Source organism: Vulpes lagopus, chromosome 1 (assembly GCF_018345385.1).
Source record: "Vulpes lagopus strain Blue_001 chromosome 1, ASM1834538v1, whole genome shotgun sequence".
Taxonomy (NCBI): Eukaryota; Metazoa; Chordata; class Mammalia; order Carnivora; family Canidae; genus Vulpes; species Vulpes lagopus.
In genome coordinates this window covers 167068421-167091313 of record NC_054824.1, presented here as the reverse complement: position 1 = coordinate 167091313, position 22893 = coordinate 167068421, and the positions used below count along the sequence as shown (strand labels likewise).

At 34.9% G+C, this 22893-nt stretch overlaps 1 protein-coding gene across 1 annotated transcript in view; it reads left to right on the top strand.

The window, feature by feature from the left end:
* HMCN1 (hemicentin 1) overlaps nucleotides 1–22893 on the top strand; it is a 465430-nt gene that overhangs the window by 268320 nt on the left and 174217 nt on the right. The window contains exons 31-36 of the mRNA XM_041767864.1: nucleotides 5876–6154; nucleotides 6892–7173; nucleotides 7887–7995; nucleotides 8953–9122; nucleotides 10490–10644; nucleotides 19429–19552. Of these exons, the coding sequence (XP_041623798.1) occupies nucleotides 5876–6154; nucleotides 6892–7173; nucleotides 7887–7995; nucleotides 8953–9122; nucleotides 10490–10644; nucleotides 19429–19552 (1119 nt within the window). The remainder of the gene's footprint in view (nucleotides 1–5875; nucleotides 6155–6891; nucleotides 7174–7886; nucleotides 7996–8952; nucleotides 9123–10489; nucleotides 10645–19428; nucleotides 19553–22893) is intronic.

Sequence of the window (22893 nt, the reverse complement as noted above, 5' to 3'; positions counted from 1 at the left end):
GAAATTTCCTTTTTTTAATGTGAGTACCTATATTAAGTTGGAATAGCTCTCTTGAATCAAAGATATTTTATTTAATGCATGCTTTTAAATCATTTCTGTCTATAAATAGAAGCCTTGGAAGAATTCAGTCATGAAAAGACTTGCCCTCCAAAAAAGAGTAACATTACTGAAAGATTGGCGATCATGAATCCAAGTTAAACAAAAGTGTTATTGGTACTATTGGCCGCCTACCAGAAGCAGACATTTAAATAATAGGTGCAAATGTTCCCCTAAGCTTTTGAGTAGTCTTCTCCACATTGTTGTATTGTTGCCAAGATCTATGGTGAATATATTTTGGTGATTCAGTAAGACACCTATTTCCATAGGGCTTGAGTTCTTTTATTTCAGATCCTCTTGTTCACTCTGTATGATGCCCTCAGGCACCCAGAAGAGAGGGATCTATAATGATTAAGTTTCCTAGGATTGTCCAAGGTGAAAGGCATTATAACACTGTGAAGTTTTGAGTATTATTATTATTATTATTATTATTCAGGAAACAATGCATTTACTTTCTAGCAAGCTTGTCTACGCTTCCAAGTGGGCAATATTAAGCTTACTTTATTTCACTTATGGAAATGCTTTTATTCCTAAGAATGAATGAAACAGATGCCATATTTGGGCTAGCTGTGAGGAATATTTATGTAGTTTTCAGATTGTGAGTGTTTCACACCACAGTTGATTCATTGGTTTTCCTTATTTACATACTAACATGAGGACAAAACAGGTGATGGACTTGAAAGGCAGAAATGCACATTGTGCCTGAATAAGAAAAGACATGGGGACAAAACAAGAGTGAAAAAATAAGAGATGGAGGGGGGCAAAGAGCAAGGAGAAAGATATGAATAAAGGAAGAAAATAAAAAGCCTTTGAATATCCTATGGGGAGATTGTGTAAACTGACACCTATTAGTTCTGAGGCAAAGATTTTTAACCTGAGGTCCATGTTTGATTTTAAAAAGTCTGAGAGCCTCCCCAAAGAATACAAAGGTCTTTGAGGGTAGATGTGCAGTGCATTTTAATGTGCAGTGTGTTCATTACCTTTATCTCTAACAGCCTTCCTCAAACAGAAAGTAAGGTTTCAGAGAAATATAGTTGAATTAAATTGAAATAGGAAGTGACATTTATTTATTTGGCAAATTTAAGCAGTAGATGGTATGTTGTTCTGATGTCAATTTGAAATGTTCTTTGAGTAATTTTTCTCAATTTCATAAATGCTTATTTTTAAAATAGATCCTTTTCGGTACAAATGATATACCTTTGTATAACAATCATGGAGAAATAGGGACTTATTTGAACTATGTTCTTGCTTTCATTAATGTATCCTCTAACTAATTGGTGGTTGACTTAGGCAATTTCAGCCAGTAGTTTGATATACGTTTACAGATTAACATGCGACATAAGTAGTCTCAAAACAAAATTAAAATTTTAAATCTGAATAAATTGCTCTTCTTTAAGATTTCAAAATGGTAGCCTGAATTTGTATTAATTGGTTATCTTGGACTTGGCACACTTTTTTTTTTTTAAGATTTTATTTATTTATTCGAGAAACAGAGAGAGAGGCAGAGACACAGGCAGAGGGAGAAGCAGACTCCACACAGGAAGCCCGACACAGGACTCAATCCTAGGTCTCCAGGATCACACCCCGGGCTGAAGGTGGCACTAAACCACCAAGCCACCCGGGCTGCCCCACTTTTTTTTTTTTTACAAAAGGCAGAGATAGTAAATATTTTAGATCTTGCAGACCATGACACAAAATCAAAGATATTATGTACTTCTTATATATCAAAGTAGAAATGAATTTCTACTAATTGTCTATTTTTTTAAAGATTTATTTACTTATTTATTCATGAGAGACAGAGAGAGAGAGAGAGAGAGAGAGAGAGGCAGAGACACAGGCAGAGGGAGAAGCAGGCTCCACGCAGGGAGCCCAACGGGACTCGATCCCGGGACTCCAGGATCACGTCCTTGGCTGAAGGCAGATGCTCAACTGCTGAGCCACCCAGGCATCTCTCTACTAATTGTCTGTTGATGAAGTTCTTTTTCTACTGATTTTAAAAATTATAAAATTTTTTGTAATACAAGCCTACTAATGAGAAGAATAGAATTCTTGTGGGGGGATAAAATTTTAATTAATTGGTAGTGAAAGTTAGTTATCCCTCTCACCAAAATTGATTGCAAATGTCCATCTGTTAATGCTGATCTATAATGAGATCTTATATAGTTCATCCTGGAAAATGCACGTAGATACTGTCAAATACCAGAATCAGTTCACGAACATATTATTTTAACTGACCATATTCATTGCTTGGAAGGCATTTATAGAATTTTCTTATAGTGTCTTGATAATTCACTCTTAGCATGCCAAACTGCAGATGAAACAATTCCAATTGAAATTTGGTTGGAAGGTCCTCATTCTCAGAGATAACCGAACTTCAAATGTAGAAATTTCCTTTGTATATGTGTCAAAGTCTGACAAACATTGCTGAAACTGAAATTTGAGTTTGGAAAATATATCCACAGAAAATCCACTGGGAATGGAGATCTCAATTTTGTTTGACAGCATTAGAAATTTATAAAACAGCCTGACACTAATTGTGATTCAAACAGAATGACTACCCTGGTGTAAGTTTTTCATTTAAGAGCTGTTTTGGTCTGGTAATTTTAGGTTGAACTCATGAAGAAACATTATCAAGTTTATAGCAAAGTAACTTCCAAATTCAACCAATGGTATGCCGTAATAGTGTTTGAGAACAATTCATTCAGAAAAATTCATCTCAACCCTGAACTAAAAAAATTAAACTAATAATTTTACCACCATTAAAGCATTGAATTGCTCTATGGTAGGAAAAGTCTTTACATTCAGTTTCTATTTGTAGCAAAGATTCACAGAACTAATGATGTTTAAGTCCATAAGAGCAAATAAAAAATATTCAATAACATATGAATATTACAGAGTGCTTGCTAATAAATAATGCAAGGAATATAGACCTTAAAACCTTACATTTTAATAAGCTTTTTAAATTTGTCTAAGCCTTTTCTTCCCCACACATAGTTTTACCACCATCCCTTGTACTATCTTAGCAGATTCTACTTCAGGTTGTAATGAATTCGTGTTTTTTTTTACTTTTTTTGAAAATATTTTTTGACTGTAGTTGTTCCATGCAGACTGTTCTTAGAGACTAATTCTTCAGTTTCTTCAAACTTGGCATTGACTCCTCAAACAAAAAGCAGTATCAGTAACATCTGTTAATTTGTTAGGGGCCAAGAATACTATTCAGAGAAGTTGCTTTAAAAAAAAGGTAGCTATCAGTGTTGCTCCCAGTATTCTTTACTCTTCAAGCATGGAACGGCTCATAATCTTAAACAAAAATTTAAAATTTCTCTGGACACATTTCATGGAACGGCTCATAATCTTAAACAAAAATTTAAAATTTCTCTGGACACATTTCTATGACTACTGACTGTAATCATCCCTGATTTTAAATTACTTTTTGCAAATGGATTTTCTTGCTTGGAAAACATATGAACCACTCAGAAACTTATTTTGATTATAGTCTCATTTGGACTTTTTATTTTTGTGGAGAAATTCTGAGTCAGTCCATTTTACATTTTCTAATTTTTCCAACTATTGTTTTGAATTGGAAGTAATGTGACAAGTGCTTAGTCTAGTAGTGTTGGGGTATATTGTAAACGTTCAGAACAGTTATAGAATTATTACAAAATAAACAATGCTTTGCCATTTAATGTATAACAAAATAATCCACACATTTAAAAATGTGACTTTTTAAAGTATTTTTTCTTTTCTTATTTTTTCTTTTCTTATTTTTTTCTTTTCTTATTTTGACACAAAAAGTATACACTGATAATAAAAATAAAATAAAATATGATATGGTGATATGCATGGCAACTTGAAATGCTGTGAGTTATAATTGTGTCACTTAAATTTATGGTGAGTTGAGCATCAGTGAGAAGCAAGGAGAACACGTATTTGCTATTTTTTGCAACTACCTAACGCAGTTATTAGAGAGAGAAAGTAACCATAGACAATATGTAAACAAATGAGTGTGACTATCTCAATAAAACTCTATGGACCCTGAAGTTTGAATTTCATATTAATTTTTACATGTCACAAAATATTAGTATTATTTTTTTCCAACCGTTTAAAAATGTAAAAACTGTTCTTGCCTCAGCATCTCCATAACTGGCTTATGAACCACAGTTGGCTTCCCTGAGTTATATATTAAACCACTTTATAAGAAAATTATTCCACCACCAAGTTTACTTCACACTATAGTAGATCTTTCCTTAAATTATGTGTGCCAAAAAAATGTGTATGTGAATGTTTGTCACTGTAAGCTAGTTATAAGAATGATTATCAGAAAATATTAAGGTACTCTATTCAGCACCCAGCTCTTGTTTTCTAATATTCTTTTCCACTGAAAGGAGCCAGGGCTTTTTGGAGAAATGGTTAATTCTGGGGCTGGGGCAGGGAATATACAAGATGAGCTCTGCAGCATACAAGAGCCAGAAAGTAAGAAAGCATTAAAATAATAAAATGACATGGATATGTCAAAGGAACATAGGAACCAAATGAAATAGCTTCCAATGGTCAAAACTGGAACAATTTGAACAACAAATTAAATAATGTAATATTAGATTATAACCCAAAGTATAAAAATAAGTTTCCCTGAGTTCATACTGATATGAATAAATTGTTGAATAAGTGAATACTTTGGGGAGGAGAAACAAAATTACATGGAATAATTCCAAATAAATTATGTAGGTATTCTCTCAAGAAGTAAAATGTAACTCCTCACCCCATATGTATGGGCTGATAAGAGTGATTCCTTTCTCAAAAGGGGGGAAAGGAGAGCAACTTTACAGTGGAGAAACCTAGCAAAAGCTACTACAACCAGATTATTGAGCTTAATATCATCAGTGATAAGTCATGCTGACAATTTGTACCTTTGATATGATCTGATGAGATGGTTATTTCACCTCTGTGATTGTTCTCCTAAAACAAATAACCCTAGTCCAGCCATAAGAAAAACATTCTATAATAGATCCTCTCCTAAAACAAAAGTTTAAGAAAATAATATTAAGGCACTCCTAATTCAAGTACATGCCATTTGACTTCTTTTAACTTGTAGCAATTGTAGCACAATCCTGGAATGACCACAGTCAAAAGATGTAGCAGGGATTGAACCACTTGAGTTGTTTTTCCAACAGCAGAGTGTTCATGTGGTGTGAGAGGCTAGGAATGTGGTTGCTGAATTATGGAAGATACACATGTAGCCAATTAGATGAGTAAAGTTGAATGAATGAACTCTTGGCAGCTAAAACAAACAAAAACAAAAACTCAAAACCCAAGACCAACAACGACGAAACAAAAACCTGTAAGAAGCAAAAGTTAAAGATTCCACAGTTATTTCCAGTAGCTGGTTCTGAAGGCACTTACTATTTTGCGGGGGGAGGGCATATCGTCTACCACATCTGACATTTTTGTTCCCTTGGCCTGATTTCAAATGTATTCTATCAACTTTAAGTGGGGTTTTATTTTGTTTTGCTTTGTTTGTTAAACATAACTCTCTTAGTTACTGTAATATGATCTATTGGACTTAAATGAACCCCTGAAACTAAAACTGTGACTTTGTTTTTACTGAAATCTGACACCCAAAGGAAGGTGATAAAGACTGAAAAGACAGGCAATTTATTATCAGTAGATAAATCATAGACTTCCTAATGGTCTTTAATTCGTTAAGTGTCTACAGAATTTAAGAGTTTGATGCAGATACTAAAGCTTAGAAGACTTCTTTCTGTTCTGAAATCCTTTATAGTTCCACCTAGTATTAAAGGAGGGAATGTCACCACAGAGGTATCAGCATTGATCAACAGCATAATTAAACTGGAATGTGAAACACGAGGACTGCCAATGCCTGCTGTTACTTGGTATAAGGATGGCCAACCAGTCATATCCAGCTCACAAGCACTTTATGTTGATAAAGGACAATTTCTTCATATCCCTCGAGCACAGGTCTCTGATTCAGCAACATATTCATGTCGTGTAACCAATGTTGCTGGAACTGCTGAAAAGTCATTCCATGTGGATGTCTATGGTAAGGCAAAAATATGTGCTTTAATCATATACCTTTCTATGTTTTTAAATATGCCAACATCTAATTCATTTACTGACATAGCCCTGGAGGTTTGATCATTTTCAAAATGCATGGATATGAAGTGGAAGAGTTGTGCCATGACTTAGAAAAAATATTTTTTTTTTTTGTTTTTGTTTTTTTTTTTTTTTAAACATTTCAGTCTCTTGTTTTTATTTTATTTATTTATTTATTTATGATAGTCACACAGAGAGAGAGAGAGGCAAAGACACAGGCGGAGGAAGAAGCAGGCTCCATGCACCGGGAGCCCGATGTGGGATTCGAACCCGGGTCTCCAGGATCGCGCCCCGGGCCAAAGGCAGGCGCCAAACCGCTGCGCCACCCAGGGATCCCCTAGAAAAAATATTTTTAAAGCTACAGTTAGCAGCAAGTGGTCCATTTATTTGCCCAACCATTTCCCCATGGCACATGGGACATCTAGACCATTTGGTTTTGATGGAGAAGGTAAAGTAGCTGTTAGGACTAAGTAAGTATTTGCCATTTGTAAACCAGACACAGTACAAAGCATCCCACAATATTTAGGATAGTTGCATATCAGCTAGCCCAAGAAATTCTTCCCTTAATGCTTAGAAGGAGTCAGACATATAAGTAGTTTCTATGGTCAAACTACATGAAAAAAAAATCCCTTTTATTTCATTAGGATTTCAAAGATGCCTGAACTATTACTTTTTTCTGCCTAGTTCCTCCAATGATTGAAGGTGACTTGGGCGCACCTCTGAATAAGCAAGTTGTTATTGCTCATTCGCTGACACTAGAGTGTAAAGCTACTGGCAACCCTCCTCCAGTTCTGACCTGGTTGAAAGATGGCGTACCTGTGAAAGCCAGTGACAACATCCGTACAGAAGGTGGTGGGAAGAAATTAGAAATCATGAGTGCCCTAGAAGCCGATCGGGGACAGTATGTATGTGTGGCTACCAGTGTGGCAGGAGAAAAGGAAATCAAATACGAAGTTGATGTCTTAGGTAAATAAAGATGCCATAATCTGGATTCCAGGTTCATAGCAAAACCTGACCATTTTATTAAATGCTTTTTTGGTTGTAGAACAATAAACCAATCTTAGAGAAGATTCAGTTGTCTGTTCAACTCTGGACTGCACATTACTAACTGGTGGATTTATTATTAGAATCCCAAGATCTAAGAGCTTACATAAATCTTCCACTGATTCTGATAGATAGACTTTGTATTTCTAAGTACATTGATGCATTTTATATCTATGACAAGTCTGATTGCAGTGAGTGATTACATGGTCCTCTGTCATGAGCACAATGATGGACAACAGGAAACTTAGTCTCTGGGCCTTGGGAAGTAATCTTGCAATGTCTTTAGTCTCTATTTCACTATAAATTGAAGACTTTTTGAGCAGAGGTCCAATTTTTGAGGTTCCCTTCTCTTATTATTATGAAAATAAGCAACATAAAATATAAGCCAACTTTATATTCAGATGGCCTCAGCAGCACCAGAGTGCTAGATTGACAAAAATCCACAGCATGTCAAATACATTGTTTGATTCTAGCAAGTATGTATGATAAAATATATTTTACATTTCAAATCCCCTTCATATATCAAATTCTTATGATACTTGTCAGCCTTCTAAACTGCAATTTAGTATTACTTAAAATGGTGGTGTATTTTTCCTGGTGTATATTTCTTGGTATGTTACATCTCTGTTTTCTAGTGCCACCAGCTATAGAAGGAGGAGATGAAACATCTTACTTCATTGTGATGGTTAATAACTTACTGGAGCTCGATTGTCAAGTGACAGGCTCTCCCACACCAACTATCATGTAAGGGTTTTGGTATGTCTTCTAAATACCTCCCGTTTTTTTGAGTGTTTTGGAACTATCTTGAAAAAGGTTCTATGTCATTAAAATGTGGCCATATAAAATAATATTGTTTATGTTCCTCTTTTAAAAGACATACTCGATATACAAGGCAACTTTTGCTTAATAATCACACAGCCCCTGAACCTGTTCAATTAAACAAATTCCACTTATGCCTAGAAATTACGTTTTCAGTTCATAGAGCTAGATTTGTTAAGCAGTACCTGTCAGATCTTCTTGAGGCACTGAAATGTTTAATGAATGACTAAATAAAAAGAAGTTTACTGAACACATTAGGGAAATAGAGAAAGTTACCATGCATATAAGTTCACCAATTCTTTTTTTTTTTTCATTCCTTTATTCACAAAGCATTTCATGAATACTTACCTTTCATTTCCAAGGTGCAGGATATGCAAAGGATCAGTCAACTAAGAGAATAAAACATGTTGACATATGATTATGAAGTAAAATGGGAAGTGATAACTCATGATTAATGAAAAAATATAATGCTATATGATTTGAAGATTTTATTTTACAGATGCTTTAGGACTATGTTCACTTTGCTGGTTAATATTACTTAAACATTTGAAGTGAATACTATTTAGGGGCTTTCACCTCTGTTTCCTCAGCATTATTAGAAGAATGAGGAAAACACATAGCTACTGGGGTTCCAACAATATGCCAACTTCTGTGTTGGGCCAGGTTTGCTTTTTTCTTTTCTTAATTATAGTTCATTTTATAGTGTGGACCAACAGGGAATTAGGCAAATACACAATTAAGAATTTACATATCTATGTATGTATAGAAACATATAATATATAGATAAATCTAGTTCTTCCAAGATATACACACACACGTATCTTCTAGGAATTAAGTTATTTAAAATACATCTCCAGACTTCTTTTTACCTTGTTTCTGTAGGTGGCTAAAGGATGGCCAGCTAATTGATGAAAGGGATGGATTCAAGGTTTTGCTAAATGGACGCAAATTGGTTATTGCCCAGGCTCAAGTTTCAGATACAGGCCTTTATCGTTGTGTGGCGACAAACATTGCTGGTGACCGCAAGAAGGAATTTGAAGTTACTGTTCATGGTATGCTGCAGAAAGGACAAGAGTATTACATTTAAAATTAACTTATGCCTTGGGTCATTATTTAATTCAAATTCGCTCATGAATCTGGATAAACCTTGAGTTGTGGAAAGCAATATAAAGGCTGTGAATTTGAGTTTTAAAATGGCACATTAATCTTAAGGCACTTTATTAACACAGAGCCTTAACAAAGAAGCCTGTGTGAAGTAATATAAACAATTCAAATATTAGAAAGTGTATTCTACATAGAATGCCAGGGTCTGAGGAATGAGACCAAATAAGATAGAATAGGCAGCAAGCAAATTCCAAGGAAAGGGATTGTGTTGGCTCTCCAGGATTCAGCCAAAACAGGAGGGAGTGTGAATAAAGACATTTCCAGAAATGGAGGCTAAGGATGTTATGCAGGATCCAGGGCCCATTGGGACATTCACAGAACTAGCCCAGAAGAATCAGAACCATTAGTGTAATGATAGAGACAACACTCTGACAGGGTATTATGTGTCTCACTTGCCTGCAGACCTTGGGAATGGAGGGACTGCCGCGAGAAGCTGGGAGCCATTTAGAAGCCCCAGCAGAGGTTTCTATGAACATCAACATTTCCCCCTCTGTCCATGCAGAATTTTTTCCTGCTTTTTTAGTCCTGTGATGAAATATAGCTAACCCTCTTTCTCAGTCTCAATTCCAATTCCTAAGGGAGGGAATCTGGCAGGCCCAGTTTAGATCAAGTTACCACTCTGTATTCATTCAGCCCTGCTGGAGTCAGAGTCATACAGTATAAATATAGGTAGAGGAAACCCACTCTGATTTAATGAAGTGGTTTTAGAGAAAAAGAGGATCATAACAGATTAGGAAAAACACACCAAAAGGTATAAGCCAAGCATACATGTTGCTATAAATACATCTTGTTCTTTTTTTTTTTTTAAGATTTTATTTATTTATTCATGAGAGACAGAGAGAGAGAGAGAGAGAGAGAGGCAGAGACACAGGCAGAGGGAGAAGCAGGCTCCACGCAGGGAGCCTGATTGGGACTCGATCCCAGGACTCCAGGATCATGCCCTGGGCCAAAGGCAGGCGCTAAACCACTGAGCCACCCAGGGATCCCCACATCTTGTTCTTCAAAGAATTCGAGATTCATACTTAGGAAATAAGTCATCTAAAATTGTTGAAAACTATAAATTAAATGCATGGGATAAAGTTATTTCGTTGTTTCTTAAAATAGGAATTTTCCCTTTGCTAAATGTTAAAGTTTCAGGTTCTCACATCCAGATTTTTAAGTATTTGATCTCACTGATTATGGTTTGTGTTCCCTCCTGCTCTCACTCTGTCCTACCATCCCTTCCTGCTTTCCTTCCTTCATTTCTTAACTCTAGTTCCTCCAACAATCAAATCCTCAGGCCCTTCTGAGAGAGCCATAGTGAAATATAAGCCTATCACCTTGCAGTGCATTGCCAATGGTATTCCAAATCCATCTATTACATGGTTAAAAGATGGCCAACCTGTGAACACTGCCCAGGGAAACCTTAAAGTAAGTATAAATATTACTAAGCCCCAAATGTGTAATTATAAAAATCTTCCCAGAGCTATCACATTCTTCTTTCCTAATTGTAGATTTTTCCTGTTGGACACATTTTACAGAAAGTTATTAAAACAGTATGTGTTTCCCTTAGATTTTTTTTAGAATTTAACTTAATATTTTGATTTGAAGAGTAGAATTAATTAAATACTAATAATACTAACAATGATAATTTTAACGTATTGGTTGGTATTTTTATTACTTTGATTAATGCCTATTTTAACTATTGAAAGCCTCAGAAAACTGACCTTAATGAAATGGAGATAAGTAATCTACCTGATAAAGAGTTCAAATAATGGTCATAAAGATGCTAACTGAATTCAGGAGAAGAAGGGGTGAATATAGAAATGCAACAAAAGATAGAAAATATAAGAAAGTACCAAACAGAAGTCACAGAGCTGAAGAATACAATAAATAAACTGAAAGAATATACTAGGGGGTTCAACAGCTGATTAGATGAAGCAGAAGGTTAGACCAGTGACCTGGAAGACAGAGCAGTGGAACTCACCCAAAGAGAGCAGCAAAAAGAAAAAAGAATTCTGGAAAAAAAAAAAAAAAAAAAAAGATAGCTTAAGGAACCTCTGAGGCAGCATCAAGTAGAATAACATTCACGTTATATGGATTCCAGAAAGGGAAGAGAAAGAGAAAAGGACAGAAAACACATTTCAAGAAATAATGGCTGAAAACCTCCCTAAACTGGGGAAGGAAACACACCAGGTCCAAGAAGCAGAGAGGATTCAAAATAAGATGAACCCAAAGAGATCACAGGAAGAGACATTATCATTAAAATGTAAAAAGTTAAAGATAAGAATATCTTAAAAGCAGCAAGAGAAAAGCCATTTGCTAGGTGCAAGGGAACCCCGCCCTCATAAGACTGTCAGCTGATTTTCAGCAGAAACCTTGCAAGCTGGAAGAGAATGGCATGATATATTTTAAGAGCTGAAAGAAAAAGAAAACAACAAAACTCCCAACCACGAATACACTACCTGGCAAGATTATTGTTCAGAATTGAAGAAGAATAAAGAGATTTTTAGATAAACAAGAGGTAATAGAATTTATCATCACTAAACTGGCCCTACAAGAAATGTTAAAGGGACTTCTTTAAGTGGAAAAAAAAGGCACTAACTAGTAATAAGAAAACATATGTAAGTAAAATTGTCACTAATAAAAGTAAATATATAATAAAGGTAAATAAATATGTAGTAAAGGTAGTGGGTTAATTACTTATAAAGCCAGCATGAAGACAAAAATCAAAAGTAGTAAAATTAGCTATAAACACAATAAATAGTTGAGGGACACACAAAATAAAAGAATGTAAAATGTGACATCAAAAATATAAAACATTGTGGGGAGTAAAAATGTAGAGTTTTAGAATGCATTCAAACTTAAGTTGCTATCAATTTAAAATAGACTGTCATTATAGACTGTTTTATGTGTGTGTGTGCATATGTACATAAATGTGTGTGTGTGTATATATATTTTTTTCTTTATATACATATAGTAGATACACAAAAGATAATGAGAAAGTAATCTAAATATAACACTAAAGAAAGTCATCAAACCATTAGGGAAGAAAGCAAGACAAGAGGAAGGGAATAGAGAGAAACTACAAAAACAGTCAGAAAACATTTAACAGTTTGGCAATAAGCATACACTTATCTAAAATTTATTAGGGATGGGGGGCACATTGCTTTCATATTTTTAAAAAATTAATCTTTCTGTTGTAGTTGATATACAATGTTACTTTAGTTTCAGGTATACAACTATGTCATGATTATAGTGATTCAAAACCTCTGCGCATTATGCTACCCTCACCACAAGTGTAGCTATCATCTGTCACCATATAATGCTATTACAATACCATTGATTATATTGCCTATTCAATAATTACTTTAGATAATTGGACCAAATTCTCTAATCAAAAATGTACAGTAGCTAAATGAATAAAGCAAGCAAAACAAGATTTATCTGTATGCTGCCTATAAGAGACTCAATTCAGATGTAAGGACACATACACACTGAAAGTGAAGGGGTGGTAAAATATATTCCATGAAAATGGAAACAATAAGAAAGCTGGTGAAGTTATACTTGTATCAGACAAAATAGACTTTGAAACAAAGACTATAGTAAAAGATAAAGAAGGACATTATATAATCATAAAAGCCATTGCATAATCATTGCACAATGATACAGGAAGAAGATATAACATTTATAAATATATATGCACCCCACATAGAAGCACAAAAAATATACAAAGGAAGTATTAATAGACCTACAGAGATTAACAGCAATACAATAATAGAGAGGGACTTCAATATCCCACTTACATCAATGAATAGATCACCCAGACAGAAAGTCAATAAAGAAATATCAGTATTAAACAACATGTTAGATCAGATCTACTTAATAAATATGTGCAGAATATTCTATCCCAAAGCAGCAGAATACACATTCTTCTTATATGCATGTGAAACATTCTCCAGGATAGATCACATGTTAGGCCACAAAACAAGTGTCGATAAATTTAAGAAGATTAAAATCATATCAAGAATAGTTTCTGACCACTATCCTGTGAAACTAGAAAAATAATTACAAGAATAATACTGGAAAAATAACAAATATATGAATATTAATTAAACATGTTAATGAACAATAAGTCAACAAATAAATCAAAAGGGAAATAAAACAGTAAAATAACTAAGAAAATTAAAATGGAAATACAACATACCAAAATCTATAGATTGCAGCAAAAGTCATTCTAAGAGGGAAGAGCATTGAGATATAGACTTAGCTCAAGAAACAAGAAAATTTTCTAATAAATCTAACTTTTCACCCAAAGAAACTAGAAAAAGAACAAAGTCTAAATTTAGGAAAAGGAAGTAAATAATAAAGATCAAAGCAGAAATAAGTGAAATAGGGACTTAAAAAAAAAGGAAAGATTAATGTAACTGAAAGATGGTTCTTTGAAAAGACAAGCAAAACTGACAAAACTTTTAGCTAGCTAGACTCACCAAAAACAATACAGAAATAGATCAAATAAATAAAATCAGAAATAAATAAATAGGTTACAACTGATACCACAGAAATACAAAAGATCATAAGAAGCTACTATAAACAGATATTTACCAACAAATTGGACAATCTATAAGGAAAAAATAAATTCCTAGAAGCATACAATCTTCGAAGAATAAATCATGAATAGAAAAACTGAATAGACCAATTACTAGAGTAAATTAATAATCAAAAAAATTACCGACCAAAAAAGTCTAGGACCAGATGGCTTCACTGGTAAATTCTAGCACACATTCAAAGAAGATTTAGGGATGCCTGAGTGGCTCAGCAGTTGAGTATCTGCCTTTGGCTCAGGGTGTGATCCTGGAATCCCAGAATCAGGTCCCACATCAGGCTTCCTGCATGGAGCCTGCTTCTCCCTCTGCCTGAGTCTCTGCCTCTCTGTGTGTGTGTCTCCCATGAATGAATAAATAAAATCTTTTAAAAAAAAAGGAAGATTTAGTACCTATCCTCTAACTCTTCCAAAAACTCGAAGAAGAGGGAACATTTCCAAATTTATTTTTCAAGGCCAGCATTACCCAGATACTGAAACCAGACAAGGACACCACAAAAAACAAACCAACAACAACAGAATTTTGAGCCAATATCCCTGATGAACATAGATACAAAATCCTCAACAAAACATTAGCAAACCAAATTTAACAATACATTAAAAGGATCATACACCATGATTAAGTGGAATTTACTCCAGGGATGTAATCATGTTTCCATATTCACGAATCAACCAACGTAAATACACCACATTAATGAAATGAAGGATAAAAATAATATGATCATCTCAAGAGAAAATACATTTGACAAAAGTCAACATCCATTTATGGTAAAAATCCTCAACAAAGTGGGTATAGATGAAACATACCTCAACATAATTAAGGCCATATATGACAAACTCACAGGTAATCTCATATTCAGTGGTGAAAAGCTGAACACTTTTTCTCTAAGATCAAAAGCAAGACAAATATTCCCACTCTCACCACTTTTATGGAACATAGTATTGGAAGTCCTATTGAGAGCAATTAGGCAAGAAAAAGAAATGAAGGCATCCAAATTGAAAAGGAAAATGTAAAGCTGTCATTATTTGCAGACAATATGATTTTATATATTAAAAAATCCTGGGACACCGGGTGGCTCAGTGGTTGAGCGTCTGCCTTCGGCTCAGGACATGATCCTGGGTCCCAGAATCAAGTCCCACATTGGGCTCCTGGTGGGGAGCCTGCTTCTCCCTCTGCTTATGTCTGCCTTTCTCTGTGTGTCTCTCATGGATAAATAAATAAAATCTTTTTTAAAAGTCCTATAGACTTCATGAAAAATTTGTAGAACTAATAAATGAAGTCAGTAAAGTTGCAGGGTACAAAACCAATATACAAAAATTGGTTGCATTTCTATACACTAACAAACTATCAGAAAGAGAAAAAAATCTCCCCCACCCTCAAAAAGAAAACAATCCCATTTAAAATTGCATTAAAGAAATTTAGCCAAGGAGGTGGAAGTAAGTGAAAGTCTTGGGCACTAGAAAATATGACAGTGATGAAAAAAATTGAAGGAGACACAAATAAATGGAAAGGTATCCCATGCCCATGAATTGGAAGAATTAATCTTGTTATATGTTCCTATTACCCAAAGCAGTCTATAGGTTCAATGCAATTCCTATCAAAATTCGAATGGCATTTTCCACAGAAATAGAACAAACAATCCTAAAATTTGTGTGGAACCGCAAAAGACCCCAAGTAGCCAAAGCAGTTTTGAGAAAGAAAAAATCTGGAGGCATCATACTGTTTTCATACTGTACTACTAAGCTGCAGTAATCAAAAACAGTTTGGTATTGGCATAAAAACAGATCAATGGAATGGAATAGAGAGCCCAGAAATAAACCTAAATACATATGATTAATTAATTTTTAAAATATTTTATTTATTTATTCATGAGAGACACACACACACACAGAAGCAGAGACATAGGTAGAGGGAGAAGCAGGCTCCATGCAAGGAGCCCAACGTGAGACTCGATCCTGAGACTCCAGGACCACGCCCTGGGCCAAAGGCAGGCGCTAAACTGCTGAGCCACCTAGGGGTCCCCAGTTAACTAATTTATGACAAAGAAGGCAAGAATATACAACGGGGAAAGGATGCTCTCTTAAATAAATGACGTTGGAAATATTGGACAGTCACATGCAAAAGAATAAACCAGAACACTATTTTTTTAAGAATTTATTTATTTATTTATTCATGAGAGACATACAGAGAGAGGCAGAGACATAGAAAGAGGGAGAAGCAAGTTCCATGCAGAGAGCCCAATGCAAGGCTCAATCCTGAGACTCCAGGATCACGCCCTGAGCCAAAGGCAGACCCTCAACCACTGAGCCACCCAGGTATCCCAACCAGAACACTATCTTAAACCATATGCAGAAATCAGCTCAAAATAGATTAAAGACTTGAATATAGAACCTGAAACTACAAACTCCTTAGAAGAAAACATAGATAGTAAGCTTTCTGATAACATTGGCATTGATTTTTTAGATCTGACTCCCAAATCAAAGGCAACAAAGACAAAAATAAGTGGGACTAAATCAGTCCAAAAAGTTTCTACACAGGAAGGGAAACAACCAATAAAATAAAAAGGCAACCTATTAAATGAGGGAAAAAATTGTAAATCATATATCATATGAGGGGTTAATATCCAAAGTATATAAAGAGCTCAACTCAATAGCAAAAAAACAAGCAATCTGATTTTTTTTAAATAGGCACAAGATATAACTAGACATTTTTCAAAGACATATAGATGTTCAATAGGCACATGGAAAAATATTTAATATTTAAATATCAATAACTATTAGGAAAATGCATATCAAAAGCACAAGGTATCACGTCACACCTGTTTGAAGTCTATTATCAAAAAGATATGAAATAACAAGTGTTGATGAGGATGTGGAGAAAAGAGAACACTTGTGTTCTGTTGGTGGGAATGTACACTAGTGCAACCACTATGGAAAACAGTATGGAGATCCTTCAAAAAATAAAAATCAGAGGCACCATATGATTTAGCGATTCCATTTCGGGGTATTTATGCAAAGGACTTGAAAACACTAACTCGAAAAGATCTGTGCACAAACATGTTCACTGCAGCATTATTTATAATGGTCAGATATTGAAACAACAAAACTGTTCATCAGTAGATGAATGAATAAAGAAGATGTGATATACACACAAAGTGGAATACTACTCAATCATAAAAAGGAGAATGAAGTCTTGCCGTTTGTGACATTAGGCCAATTGAAATAAGTCATACAGATAAATGCAATGTGATTTCACTTCTATATAGAATCTAAAAAACAAAAGAAACAAAACTCATAGATACACATGGAACAGATTGGTGGTTGCCAGAGGGGAAAGGGGTTGACAGCTGGGCAAAATAGGTAAAGATGGTCAAGAGGTATTAATTCCCAGATATTAAATAAATAAATCATGGGGATGTAATTACAGTGTAGTGGCTTTATTCAATAACATTGTATTGCACAGTTCAAAGTTAACAAGAGAGTAAATCTTAAAAGTTCTCATCATGAGGAAAAAAATTTGTAACTTTATATGATAACTAGACTTGTGATGATCACTTTGCAGAGTGTACAAATATTGAATTATGTTGTACACTTGAAACTAATATATGCCAATTTTACCTCCAAAAATAAATTGAAAAAGATAAAGTGTAGATGTGTGGAAATCAATTAGGATTATTCATCTAGGAGAGAAAGAATATTGAAATTTGAACTTGCATTCTGACCATGAGGATGAGAATATATGGACATATTTGAGAATTATTGTTTCAGTCATTAGGACTCAATGATAAATTAGATATGAAATTTGAGGGAGCGGGATATCGCAAGCAAAACTTGGGGAATCTAACCTACACAAATGCATATAATATGATGCCATCCTGTGAGATGGGAGACTTTGCAGGACAACCCATTGAGGGGAAAATACTGGATTTAATACTGGATTTAGACTTTTGGAGGTTAAGTTGGCTTTGAAATTAAGTGAAGATTGGGTAGACCATGGAATATATGCTCCTGGAGCTCAAAGGGGAGCTCTGGCTAGAGATACTGACACATAGATGATATTTGAAACCATATACATAAATGAGTTAATCTAAGGGGAGAGTAAAGAGTAGGAAAAAATAGAAGAGAGAACTGACCTAGTTCAGAGTCTTAAAAAATTATGGCATTTAAAGTACACGTGCAGCAGTCTAGAAGTGAATATTAATGTACGAATGTGCTACTTAATGAGTTTAGTACAATGTGGCTGGAGAATAGGTCAAGTGGGAGTTTATTTGGGAATATATGGAGAGTAGATCATTTGGGGTCAGAATGTGGTAAGCCTGGAGGGCTATGCTAAGTTCTGATTTCATTCTGGGCAAAGTGGGAAGCTGTGAGTGAGCTTTGAAGGGGAACTGGTAAAAGGATCAAATTTGCATTTTAGACAAATTATTCTGGCAGTAGTATATAAGATAGATTAATAGTTTGGGAGGTTGGAGACACTGGAATATAAATTAAGAAACTATTATAATCCCACAGTGGTTGTGAGAATGGAAAGTAGAGGATCTGAAAAACCTAGCGTAGTATAATTAATAGAGTCAGAATGGGCTCTGAAATCAAGATGACTTGGAGAAGAGTAGTGCCATTAAACAAGATTGGAAACATGCAATGAAAAGTAGGCCTGGAGATACAAGGAAACAGTTATAAGCTTTGTTTTGGATGTGTTAAATTTCATGTGCTAACTGGCCCAGCAGATAGCTGGAACAGCGAGTGTGGAACTTGGGAGAGAAATTGAGGCCAGTACTATAAATTTTGGAGTCTACACAGGATTCTTCACTGAAGCCATGAATTTGGATGAAAACTATCAGAAAGCTGAGTTTTATGTTTATGGGACAGGAGGAAGCCGATTCTGTAATCTTCTAAGAAAGTCAGAGATTGGGAACTGAGGACATTTTTGTATCTTCAGCACCCAGAGAGTAGAGTGATTCTGGAGTAGGTGGCCATAATGTCAAATGCTGTAGATGGTGAAAGAGAGTATGAGTTTACTACATAAGCTGCTGGATACCATGTTTAAAGGTTACATGTAATCTCTGAATAATTGGTTTCAAAGAATAACCACTGGACTGCTAGTTCCAAAATGGTAGAGGCTAGTTGCAATAAGTTTAAGAGAGAAATGAGGACAGTCAGGAAGAAATTTATCTGCATTTCCATTACTCCTATTTATAATTTTTATTGTTTTCTGGCCCCCGTGATCATTTGATCAATGAAGATTGTTTTTTAAAACTATTTATGAAGTGTTATATAAATGTGACCATGTTTTTCTTTAAGTAGCTTAAATTTTCATCACATACCTCATAGGGCAGTGCTAAAGTCTCGTTCAGTGATGTTTTATGACACCAGCAGGTTGGCCTTAGGTTATTTTAATTTGTGTTTTCCAATGAATAAGAAAAGTTTTTCAGTCACATCAGTCTATTTTTGCACAATGAAGTGATCTGGTTCTAATCTATAGAGATGATTAAGATACTGACATAAACATATAATTATATGGTATAAATTTAAATGAGCTTCTCTATCTCAGCAATTATCTTCAAGTCCAGTGTAAAATACAAAATGCTGCTATGCTTTCTGGTCCCAATTAGACACAGTCTTCTGGTCGAGTTTTACAAATTGCTAAAGCCCTGATGGAAGATGCTGGAAGATACACATGTGTGGCGACCAATGCGGCAGGAGAAACACGGCAGCACCTTCAGCTACATGTGCATGGTAATGTCATTCCCATGTCTTAACAAAAGAATATTTCTGTGGCTTTTTTTTTAACATGATGGCTCATTGAATTACAGTATAAAAGAAATAGGTATTTATTTTTGTCTGAAAAAACTTTTTTCTTACATTATCATAATAATAATTGTTCATATTAAGTACTCAGTTTGTCAAGATATCTGTTACGATATTCAGGTTGTCAAATAGAATGTGCTAGAGCTCATAAATAAATAAACATACCTCCCTATGTTTTTAATGATTTGAATTCTGTTAACTAATAACTTTGTACAGATAACTTTTGTTGTAAAGATAGAGTTGCAGCGTTGTTCCTTAACATTTTCTGTGATTTTTCTTTCTTGCTTGTAAGAGGGAATTTCTAAGTAGAAACTATCCTTGTCTCAGGATCTTCTCTCATGTGCTTTAATCAAAAGTCTGGGTGGCCATGGATATCTCATGAATATTCTAGCTTATAGTAAGCTGAAAAGACTATTTGACCTTGAATGTGAGACTTCAGATCTCTGGAGTCTCATCAGGAAGAGTCAAGAATTCTAAGCTTGGACTTTCCTAGTTCAGCCAAATATATTTGCAGAGAGCTATCCTAGATTTTTATACCTTATTGGTTTTTTCTAATCCTTGTGATTGCTTGTTAAATCCTTCCTTCATTCATTCTTCATTGATTCATTCATTCATATACTCTACATTTACTGCACAATTTAACCTAGAAGGATGCCCAAGCATCTAGCTTGAATCCAGTTATATTGTCAGTAAGCAATCAATAAATATTAACAAATGAAAAAGTAAATAGTAAGTGAATGAAAAAAAATTAAATTGGACATTAAATTTAGTCTACTTCTTTAAATATTTTTTATAATGATTTTATTTATTTATTCATGAGAGACACAGAGAGAGAGGCAGAGACACAGGCAGGGGGAGAAGCAGGCTCCATGCAGGGAGCCCGATGTGGGACTCAATCCCGGAACTCCAGGATCACGCCCTGAGCCAAAGGCAGATGCTTAACCGCTAAGCCATCCAGGCATCCCTATTTTATTTTATTTAAATCAACTAGTTAAAATATTCAGATCATAATGTCCTTAAATGTTTTTATTTATTTTTATTTTTTTAAAGATTGTATTTATTTGAGGGTGAGAAAGAGAACACAAGGAGGGGAGGGGCAGAGGGAGAGGGAGAGGGAAAAGCAAATTCCCCACGGGGCAGGAACCCGACTTGGGACTCTATCCCAGGACCCTGAGATCATGACCTGGGCCAAAGGAGATGTTTAACTGGCTGAGCCACCCAGGCACCCCCCTAAATGTTTTTAATAAAACCATTTATTTTCCCCCTTTCCCCGAATGTGTACACCTAATTTAAGGATGTCATACACACAAACCATATTCCTCAAGAGAACTTTTATTTTTTCATTTAGTAATTAACTTAAAGACCAGTATCTGATTATAACTATCTTGAAATTGCTTTGCCTGAAATTGACCCTGCTGTCTCTTATGTTGTCTTGAATTTACCTTGTTCTTTATAAGGCCTTCTTTCTCTCCCTAGTGCTCCTTGGCAGCTATCTCCAGCACATTTTGAGATCTTCACTTCCATCTAAGAGTGTGCTATGGAGAGGCTTCCTCTCCTTTCCCCATTTTCTTACCCTGAGGCTCCTTCTCTCCTTGTACAGGCTATTTCTCTTCTCCCCTCCAATAATTTCAGTCTTTATCTAGTCTCCATTGTTGGCTAAAAGGAAACAGCTGAGTAGGAGAGCAGGCTATGCTGCAGTCATCACAGCCACCAGAGTCAGACCCATTGTGGTTGAAATTCTTTGTTAACCACTATCTGTGTAACCTTGAACAAACCATTTAATTTCTTTGAGTATCTGATTTGCAGAGTGCTTTTGAGGTTTTAAGGTATTAGAAGCAAAACATTTCCCACTTTCAGGTGTTATCAAAAAAAGAAGAGTGTTTTCGTTCTCTAGACTGAATTAAAATATTAAATGAAGACTGTATACTGAAAACAGAGTATCTGTCTCTGGAGCTGGGAAGAACCAAACTTCAGTATTTGGGGCTCCCAAATTTCAGTGTTCATAAAAATTATATCTATTACATATTAAAAATATAACTTCCTGGGCACAGTTCCAGATCTGAAACAGCATCTCTGATGCAAGTGGTCTGTATGTCATTACTCAGAGAAACATTGGCCCAGACTTTAAAAACTGGCTTAGAAACTAATGTAGTCAAGAATGATTGAAAACCAGAGTTCATAAAAGAAATCAAGGATCCCATCAAATACAAAGCAACAACAGAAACAAAAAATGGAGTTGATACCTAAGAAAACATAAGCCTATGAACCCACTGTCTGAATACGGTAACAAAATACACGTTAGCAGGGATCACAATTAAGGTACACATGTACATGAAAAATCATCAGAGAAAGAGGCAACAAGCTGGAAGACATCTGAGTTAGTGTGAAAAGAAATAGAAGGTTAGTCATTGTAAGGATTTATTAAATGCTACCAAATTGGATGGAGAATATAAAACAGTCTTCTTGATACAAATCACAAATGGAACAAAGATAATATACATTATAGTATCTGAAAATGTTTTCTTTACTATGACATTGACTTGTCCAGATAATAGTTCATCAGTCTGAAAGGAGAAGAAATGATAAAGTGAACTTCTAATACTGAGTATGATCAACCTGAAGGGAAGTGGTTGGCTACTATACAAGAATCTGGACAGAAAGCTGACTTATCATCTTGGCCCTCCTGACAAGCAGTGTGTCACATTGGATGCAAATGGCTCCCAACTAGCTTCTGTCCCCTTCAATACTTGTATTAATAATTTTAGTGAGAATTGGAGATGTTAAAAAAATACAGAAATGTCTAAGTATTAGTTGATCATAGATTTCAAAAAGAATTCAGAAGTTAAAATGGCAAGTTAATCTGATGCGAAAAACTACGTAAGAGTAGGGTTGGAGAAGAGTGGGTTAAAGACACCACACATTGAAATACTGGAGATGTCAATGTTTTTTTGTAATTACTATAGATACGATCATTCAATTTCATAATAAAGCTAATTAATCTTAGAAGTCAGTAATAGAAACTTACAGTACAAACAACGAGAAAGGAATTAGCCCTATTATATTTTTGCTCTCTGAATGCTTCTGAAGTATTGTATCAAGTCCTGGTGCTATATTTTAAGAGGGACATTGAAAAATCTATAGAAAAGCAGCTATCATTTAATTTAGTTTCTTTATTAATTTATTTAACCAATCTTCTACTTGCTTTCTATTTGAGGATTTGTTTTAATCCCAGTCTCTGTTGATGGGGTGACATATTCAGCAAATGAGTA